The following is a 10,108-nucleotide window of genomic DNA, read 5'->3' on the forward strand; positions in this document are numbered from 1 at the left end:
AATGGTTAAAGTGTCCTGGGATCAGTCATCATCTTTTGTAATCTTCTGACAAGCAAAGTCAGTGGAGAAACCAGATTCATTTAACAACCGTGTTATGAACAACTGAAGTGATTTATTTAACAATTGTGGGAAGAAAGGTTGCAAAATGGGGCAAAACCCGCTTAACAACAGAAAATTTGTGCTCAGTTATGGTCATAAGTGGAGGACTACCTGTATACTGCTAAGGTCAAACTGTCTAGGAGTGCTATCTAAGGTACTCGCATAGTACCTTTGAATTCTTTTTAATAAAATGTTATACCAGTTTTCAGAATTGGCATTAAATACTTTTTATTTCCAGCTCCCAAATCTCCTTCAGAAAAGACACGGTATGATACATCGCTTGGTCTTCTCACAAAGAAGTTTATTCAGTTGTTAAGCCAGTCTCCTGATGGTGTGGTAGATTTGAACAAAGCAGCAGAGGTCCTTAAGGTACAAAAAAGGAGGATTTATGATATTACCAATGTTCTGGAAGGCATTCATCTCATTAAGAAAAAATCCAAGAACAACATTCAATGGATGTACGTATCACATTTCTGTATTTTTGTTGCATTCTAGGAAAGTTGTCTGCTTCTAGTTTTCAATTTTTCAGTTGTGGTGGTAAAATTATATTTAGCTTAGTTTTGAATTATTATTTTGAAGTTGTTTTTAAGAAGGAAGAGGTAAAGTAAAACTCACCCTTAATTTTGTAGGCTATTCCAACTTGTGGGAAGGGGCAGGCGACAGTTTCCCTAGCCTAGACACACATAAATTGAGAACCACAGTCTATTAGACTTAACAAAATATTTTATTCAGGACAAAGGTCTGCCTACTTGTAAAACATTTAGAACACCTTGGCTGACCATCCATACCAGGCTTTGAAAGGCTTTCCGTGTTCCTCAGAATGCTAGATAGGGAACTTAATAATTGTCTTTGAAATGTTTCATGTACATTTTGATGGCTTATTCAAAGTTGCAGAAATAGAAGGCAGAGCAGCCTTTTCTGTATGTGTTCTTATGCATTGTAGTTTATGGCACTAAACTCTTCTGGGATTAAGAATGCCATACTGAAAGAAAGTTCTTCATGTATACTGACTGTTACATTGGTTTTCCATTATTTCCCCCCCCCCCTTTGTCTTTGGCCTGTCGTAACATTTATCAACATCTACCAGCTATTTAACATTATTCCCTGAGGCTATTCCTTTGCTGAATATATTGTATGCAATGCAAAGTTTACTTCATAGTTCCTGCTCTTAATACATGGGCTGGGCTCAGACATCCTAGTGAGCCATAGTATGTGCGATATGTGAACTATATTATTATATATTAGATATTTAATTCCACCTTTTCTATGTATAACTCAAGATAGTGAACATTCTGTGTCTTCTATTTTCCACCTCAACAACAACCTTTTGAGGAGGGTTGGGTTGAGAGAGAATCTGGCCCAAAGTCACTCAGTCGGCTTCCATAACTAAGGGAGGCCTAGAAGTCACAGTCTCCTAGTTTCTTCACCAGCACCCTAACCACTGGACCAGACTGGGTCTCATACTAGCTTCGTGCTTTGTGAAATCATGGCTAATGGCTTTAGATGATTGAAGTACTATACTCACCCGGTTTGTATTATTCAACAAATCAGGATCAAGCAAGGCTTGAGCTGATGCAATTTATGAATCCAGCCATTGTATTATTTGTGTATTTATGTCCCCTCTTTGTCATATGTATAAATAACTCAAGGAGACAAAGGTACCTAATGCTTTTTACTCCTCCTATTTTCTCCACAATAACCTTGTGACATGTGTTGGGCTCAGAGAGTATGATTGGCCCAAATTCACAGAGCTGGCTTTCATTGCCTATGTTTGGATTAGAATTCACACGGTTTCTATACTGGTGCCTTAGCTAGTAGAGCAAGCCAGCTTTCTTTATAAATAGTTATTACATATATAATAATAATTTAAATGAGCTTGTATTGAGTTTTTATTGAATAAAAATACCATTCTAATTTTTATTATTTGAATATTACAGGTAAGTCTTTACATGTTTGTAGTTATTTTATATGCCGCCCATCTTACTATCGAGCAACTCTGGTCAGCTTACAGTGTCCTAAATAACAATATAAGACAATTAGAAAGTCAAAAGATTAAAAAGAAAATGGGCATCAAATGTTTAAACATTAAAATGAACAAACACACTGGATAACAATGAAAAATATGTAAAGGGGAAGGAAGTGGTGGGATCTTCTCCTAATCTACTAGTCACCCCCAGAATGGATACCCCCATCAGGGACCCAAGACAGATGGCAGAGCCAGATTTTCAGGCCCTTTTAAAAGGCCAATAGGGGAGGGCAGGTCTCATCTCAAGGGGCATGATGAGCCGGGGGGGGGGGGAAATCCTTGACAGAAAAGCCTCTTCCAGCTACAATTTTTTGGCCAGAGAAAACCCAGCATGCCTCTTCCCCCAGAGCCAGTGGGGTAGGCCAATCTCCTTGGAGTGAGACACCTCCTCCGATAACCTGGGACCATGCCATAAAGGCTATAAAGATAATAAATTTTATATTGATAAAATATAAATATTGTATTGATTCTTTTGTCTCCAGTAATGTTTTTTGTTGGGAGTAGAAATTCTGTAGGTATTATTGTTATTTTATTTCATTTTCAAAGAAAGCTGTGCAAGTCCATGTGTTCCTCTTTTGCTGTTCATATTAATAAATTAGTTCTTCCAAAATAAGGAACAGCTCGATTAAGGAATGAGACACACCTTTCCTCAGACTGGAGCTCTTGTCATGTGTTCCACGCACCGTTTGCTCATTTGTTTTTAAAGGGGCTGCAGTCTATCTGATTTCGGGGGCATGTTGGCACACTGTCAAGGCTTGTCAAAAGAGGTAGCAGAACTCAGCCAGGAAGAAAAGAAGTTGGATGAATTAATCCAAAGCTGCTCTCATGACCTCAAGCTTCTAAAAGATTCTGAAGATCGGAAATATCCTTTTATAGTGAATGAAGATACACTTCTTTAATAAATATACTCTGTGCTCTTCATTTTTTATTTTTTAGGTTAAGGCCAGTGTTTTTCAACCTTGTAACTTTAAGATGTGTGGACTTCAACTTCCAGATTTTTTTTTTAATTCCATTTATATCCTGCCCTTCTCCGAAGACTCAGGGCGGCTTACAAGCTTAGCAGTAGCCTTCATTCTATGTATATGCCTGCTTATTAGGGCTTTCGCACCCCCCCAAGTGGCATTATTACAAAGTCAGCTTAATTGCCCCCAACAATCTGGGTCCTCATTTTACCTACCTCGGAAGGATGGAAGGCTGAGTCAACCTTGAGCCTGGTGGGATGCGAACCTGCACTAATTGCAGGCAGCTGGTGTTACTTAAGGAGGCATTAGCCCACTGCTCCACCAAGGCTCTTCCCCAACCATTGTGCTTTCTTAAAGTTATGTAAGTTGGAAAGCATTGGCTTAGCCCAGGGGTAGGCAACCTTGGCTGTTTTATAACACGTGGACTTCCAACTCCCAGAATTCCTGAGCCAGCATAGTCATAAAAGAGCCAAGGTTGCCCACCCTTGGCCTAGCCTAGGCTATCGGGCTGATACTCAGCATATTAGTGATCAATTGCATACCTGGGTCCTGTCCTTGGCTATTTTAAATATTGCAAAATATCTGCAAAAGTGTCTTTCAAAAGGCTTTCCACAGAGAGTCTGCCGCTTAGTGTGAGCAGAAGACTTTTGTCAAGCTGCTGAAATCTAAGAACCACTGCTGCATTTTTGGTATGGGACGGAGCCTGGCAGTGAGATTCCAGATTGTAATTTTTTACTCTTCAAAATAATCTCTACACACATACATACCCATGATTTTTTTTTAAAAAAAATAGTTTTAGCAAGATAATGAAGGTAGGTTAACGGGAGACAATATAAAAATGTCTACTAAAATATCTACTTTGGTTTGCTAATTCTCAACAGCTGCTCAGCAATTCTTTAACGCTGATTACATTAGCATATGTTAGGTATGAAGATATTCAAGAAATTAGGAGCTTTAAAGACCAAACTGTCATACTTGTCAAAGCTCCTCCAGAAACAAAACTTGAAATGCTTGACCCAGAAAAGGTAAAGACTTACTTTATTACATAGCAGAATCATTTTTCTTTTCTACATTCTAAAACTAATGTTTATTTGTAGGAGTCATTTAATGGAATAAGTTTTTATGGGTGACAAAAACTTTCCAAACTTCTATGTTGTTTACAATCATTTTTTCTGTTATATGCTTGCTTATTGATGGATTGATTTTTATTTGTTTTTATCTGCCTTCATTTTTGTTCGGCTCAAGGCAGCATACACATCTAATGCTCCTCTCTCCTACTTTCCCCACAATAACAACCCTGTGAGGTGAGTTGGGCTGAGAGAATGATTGGCCTACCAAAATCACCCAATTAACTGATATGCCTAAATGAAAAACAGAACTCATAGTCTTCTAATTAAATAATAAAGTTTCCCTCTACTTGAACTCCATTCCTGGTGAATGCATGGATGCCTCCATGGTGCTTTTTTGGCAGCAATATGAAGGTAGCTTGCAGTTGTTTGCTTCTGGAATGACTGTTCAGTTTTGCTTTTATAGAAGCCATGGACTAAAAAGGTAAATCAGGCGAAGTTGTGTAGATAATGTCAACCTGCTGGGAATTTCTTCCTATCTTATGCTCTGTTTTACACATTCCATTCCCTGAAATGCTGATCTACAACTATCCTGTTCTATTCTTTTTCCTTTCCGAACAGTTGGAATTGGACTTCTTTCTATAGCTAATATCAGGCTTGTTTATATCCCCTGACTTACCATCTTATGTCTACTCACTCTGCATCAAATCACCGTTACTAATGTTCTTTCCTTTGTAACTACCTTTTGAAGGGGGAGGGGGTGCTGATACACAGCCCAAGGTTATCAGCTAAGATTTCTGGCAGAGGAGGATTTTAAGCTGGATCTCTAGTCCAAGACCAGTTCTGTAACCTCTGTGCCACATGTGATCCATGTTAAATAGCTATTTTTCATTGCTAGCAGCACCACTGCCATTTGACTTTTTCTTTGGCAGTCTCTGCTGCTCATTTATCTCTCTCTCTTTCTGCCTTCCCTCAACATACAGTAGATTATAAATTCTCTGGGATGGGACTTAGAAGTCAGATGCATACTGTGCTACTAGATATAGCAAGAACATTCCGTCTCAGTTCCATATTCCTGAGCAAACGAGAAGATTACAAAAGTAGTTTTATTAGGGAGCCATACATTCAAAAAAGTGCTGCACCCAGCAACACGTTGGAAACCTTTTTTGTACCTGTATTGTCCACCCAAACTTTAAAATTCTGCTTCTTCTATTTTTTTTTATTATTATATTTATATACCGCCCTTTCCTGAAGGACTCAGGGCGGTTTACAGGGTGATTAAAACAAAAAATACAAAAGTTAAAAACAGATTAAAAAAATTATATCCGTCCCTGAACAAATAAAACCCCAGTTAAAATTAAAATTAAAATTAAAATTCTCAGCCTGGGCCAGAGAGCTCGAAGAGCCAAGTCTTCAGGTCCCGGCAGAATGAACGGAGGTTGGGGCGGTCCTAAGCTCCACTGGCAGCTGGTTCCAAAGGGCAGGCATACCCACTGAGAAGGCCCTATCCCTGGGTGTTGTCCGCCGGCAGTGTCTTACCGGCGATACCCTGAGAAGACCCTCCCTGTGGGAGCGCACTGGACGAAGGGAGCTTGATGCCGGCAGCAGGTGTTCCCTCAGATAACCCAGACCCAAGCCATTTAGGGCTTTATAGGTCATCACCAGCACCTTGAATCTCACCCAGAGGGCAACCGGGAGCCAATGCAGCTCACGGAGTAGAGGTGTTACATGGGAGTATCGGGAAACCCCCATCACAACTCGCACGGCCGCATTCTGCACCAGCTGAAGCCTCCGAGTGGTCCTCAAGGGCAGCCCCATTTTTTGAAGCAATTGATTTTTCTTCTCTCAGCCTTGAAGCTTTCCATCATCAATTCATTCACTAAATGGCTGCCTCTGACATGAGAATCGAGGCCTATGCTTTACCATCTTGAGCCCTTATGTTGTGTTTATAGCATCTTCTCAGTCAGCATAGCTGAGTCATCCAAGTTTACTACTAGTTGGGCTGTGCAAATCTTTTAAGGGCTGCTTTAAAGCCAAGCATCTCAATTGCTTATTTCACAAAGCAATGTGGTCCCCTCACTTCTAAGAATAAAGCAGCCGTGCTGTTTTCTTTGACTCTTGTATTATTTGGAAGAAGAAACACTATATGCACATGGAACACATGCACAGAAATCTTTTCTAGTAACTCTTAAGAGTTGTAAGAGAATGTAAGGCCTTATACTGATAAGTTTAGAAATTGAGAAAGTTTCATATTTTTTACACACTGGATTGTCCTCCCTTTTTAGTTAAGAGAACAGCTTTCTCAGCAGTTTTGTCAGTAAGAGACTGAGAAGATCCCCACTTTAGGAAACTCGGTAAGCTGAATTGAAGGGGCGGGGGAGGGCAGTCCCATAGTTTGACCTCTGGTATCATTTTCAATAAATCTTAGAAAAGAAACTCTGGAAGAAACTTAAGAAGGTGGTTTCACCAAGAACTTGACTGGGAGCATGAAATACCTTGTCAAGGAGAACAGTGTTACCTCACTGGCCCAACAAGGCACATGAAATCAACCTTGTCCCATCCCAATTCATGTCTTCTATTAGATCAGTTGTAATCATTTTGCAAACTTTCAGCCTGCATTGGGCTTTTTGTCTTTTGCAGATCAGTACATTAAGAATGAAAAATGTTCCAGTAGATATTTGTATATTGGCAAAAGGGATGCAGAAAACTGGAATTCTTTCTTGTTGCAGAATAAGCTGATACACTTATGTAGTACTGAAGGACCTATTGAGGTGTACTTGTGCCCAGAAGAAACGGACTACTCCAGCCGAATAAAAACTCAGGATCAGGATCACAATGGAAATATCTCAAGAAACATTTCCAAAGGTAATCTGAAGACTGGCGATAACCAAATATATACAGAGCTTAAAACTGAAATATAATGTATTGTATAATTTTTTTAAAATGCTAGACTTCTGAGTAAACTAAATAACTTTTTTTCATAATTTCTTATTCTTGAGTACAAATTATAATGTTTTACTATATTACTTATGTTTATAACTATGTGTAGATTCCTGGTTTGCAACAATGCCAGTGTTACTCCCACTCTGGCATGCATTGTCAGGCACACAAAATTTGGCCATGCATGCGTGTATTGGTCGGAAAAAATGAATTATTTACGATGATCATATTTGCAAATGGTCCCTGAGTAATCACTAAATATGGAGTGAGTGAATTAAGGTTTTTCCACCTAACAGACAAATAATTTAATTTGGGCAATACCTAAACATTAATGTGCGCCACGGAATGTGTATGTTAAACTGTCACATTAAAAAATAGTTTCTACTTTGTCTCAGGAAGCAGAATTTATCTATATTTGTACAAGTACCATAAGTAAAAGACTGAGAAAATTTCCACTTTAGGATACTCCATAAAGCTGAATTGAAAGGCGGTGGGGGCAGGGCAATCCCATAGTTTGAATTTCTATAACCTGTGGTAGCTTTTTCAATAAATCTTGTAAAAGAAACACTGGACGAAACTTTCTGTGAAGGTGGCTTGTGTTTGCCATAAAGCAGACATGTCAAACACAAGGCCCGGGGGCCAGATCCGGCCCGCGAAGTGGTTTCATGTGGCCCACGAAGCCATCCTGGAAACAGTGAGGGAACGGCCCCCACTGCCTTGGCCCTGGCAGAGATCCTCCTTCTGCCAGAGACCCTCAGATCTGTCCAACTCCTGCCCAGGCCCCCATAGGCACCCTTGATGACAACGATGTAGAGCTGGCCATGCCCACCCAGTAGGCCATACGCACTCTAGCCACGCCCACCCAGTAGACCACACCCACCCTGGCCATACCCACCCGGCCCCCTGAGGGCAACCGCAATGCTGATGCGGCCCTCAGTGAAATTGAGTTTGACACCCCTGCCATAAAGCATCCACTCGCTTGGAAAGTAATTACTCTCTGGCCAAACCATAAGAGCTTAACTGGGAAGGCCAAAAAGGAGAAGGAAGCATCTATCACTTTCTCCTACACCCTAAGAGCTACCTTCGGGCAACTGAAGGAAAAAGAGCAGAGTTTTGGCACACTCTGCCCTTCTAGCAATGCATTATAGGCATGGCTTCTTCAAAAGCCAAGCCTGACATTGCTTTTCCTGAAACCTTTGTTCCCCAGATGGATATGCTATGTAAATGACAGTGGGTGGATACCTGAGTGAGGGTGAAAGGCCTGAAGCCTCCTAGAAATTACTGGAAGCTTTTTATTTTATATGAATTACACAAAAGGTTTTCTTGCAGGGAAATTAATTCTGTGTTTTGAGGGTGGCCACTAAGTCTTCATTTCTTTCAATATAACCTCAAGTACTCTGATTTCCCCCAAAGGGGGAAGGGAAACTAGAGGTGGTGGTTTGCTTCATGTTGGCAGAGCACACACTAAAAGACAAGGTTTCTTTCTCATTCACCTAGCCCAGGGGTCGGCAACCTCGGCTCTTTTATGACTCGTGGACTTCAACTCCCAGAATTCCTGAGCCAGCATAGCTGGCTCAGGAATTCTGGGAGTTGAAGTCCACGAGTCATAAAAGAGCCGAGGTTGCCGACCCCTGACCTAGCCTCTGTCTGGTTTTTCCCTGCATAGGAGGAGGATGGCAGGAAGATTGAGATTTCATGATTAATGCTTACCCTGATGTTTTATAAATACTTACAAATTCTAAATAGAATGTTAATAAAGTAAAATCACTACGGGTCCTATTTCAGTGCAAAAACTCAAATTTTCACCCAGGTTTCAGATATTTGGTGTCTCTTTGGGTGATTAAGGAAGGAAAGTTGTCTTTAGTATTTATGGTAAATAATATGTTTCCTGCATGTGCTGTAATATAGAAGGTAACGTGGAATGTTTGAATTTCAGTTTGGTTTACAGTTTACACGTATAAAAATATGCATATTGGTTAGGCTTGTCAGATAAGGGTCCAAACTCCAAGTGGCTTCTAGAGAAGTACAATTTATTTATTTCCTACCCTCTAGTGATTGTTCTGCATATTTGAGGTCCGTGTCTGGTACTCATGGCTGTTCATGGCTAAAGAATTAAAGAGCCACAGTGACTTCCTTAAACAGGATTGTACACAATGGAAGAGGTGACCCCAGAGAATCTACTTTTGTAATTAGCATTGTCACTTAATTGTGTAAATCCTGCTTATGTCACAAAACTATTGGTCCTCTGGACTTAAGCAGTTCCTGAGGCTGGGAGGTGTTGGGCTGCTGTCTCTTTCCATAGTAGCAAAGATAACTTTACAATAAGCTGTGTGGAAGGCAAAGCATTTATACGTAGTAATGTTGGAGAAGGTTTCCGTGTGCAAGTTTTGATATCTTGTTCTCTTACTTATAACAGATCTGAACTTTGATAACTCAGGAGGGCCTGACTGTTCAGAAAATGCAACGGCCATCTCCCCGTTAGTTTCTACCACTAATCTTTTGCAGCAGACAGAGGATCAAATTACTTCAAGTCTTGATGGGCCATTTGTAAACTTATTGCCACCTTTACTTCATGAAGACTATCTGCTTGGGCTTGATGAAGAAGAAGGGATTAGTGACCTCTTTGATGCTTATGACTTTGAAAAAGTACCTTCCTTGATGGATGGATTTTTATGCAGCTGATTTTTGTTTCTATTTTCTTTTTAAAAGTGAAACCAGAATACCTGCTGACATTCCACACTATATCTCCTCTTATCTCCTAACCCTTATTCCATTTCAAAGATTAGAAATTATAGTATTTCACACATATATATATATATATATATATATATATATATATATATATATATATATATATTTATGTAAATACTTCATAAAATAGTGCAAACACAGAATGGCAGACTTTCTTATCAGAGTTACCTTAACCTTATACAGGCAGCTACTGATTTAGTAATTATAAAAGAACACACAGAGAATCGGAAGAAATGGTTAAGCCTATTTTATTCTGGTTTATT

The 10,108-nt window shown here is 39.8% G+C and overlaps 1 protein-coding gene across 1 annotated transcript in view; it reads left to right on the top strand.

The window, feature by feature from the left end:
• E2F3 (E2F transcription factor 3) overlaps positions 1-9,776 on the top strand; it is a gene marked incomplete at both ends in the record, with an annotated part of 49,620 nt that extends 39,844 nt beyond the window's left edge. Inside the window, 5 exon segments of the mRNA XM_083359508.1 lie at positions 338-557; positions 2,832-2,985; positions 3,969-4,112; positions 6,884-7,019; positions 9,511-9,776. Of these exon segments, the coding sequence (XP_083215634.1) occupies positions 338-557; positions 2,832-2,985; positions 3,969-4,112; positions 6,884-7,019; positions 9,511-9,776 (920 nt within the window).
• Positions 9,777-10,108: the final 332 nt, after the last annotated feature.

Source organism: Vipera ursinii (genome assembly GCF_947247035.1).
Source record: "Vipera ursinii genome assembly, chromosome: 3".
Lineage (NCBI taxonomy): Eukaryota > Metazoa > Chordata > Lepidosauria > Squamata > Viperidae > Vipera > Vipera ursinii.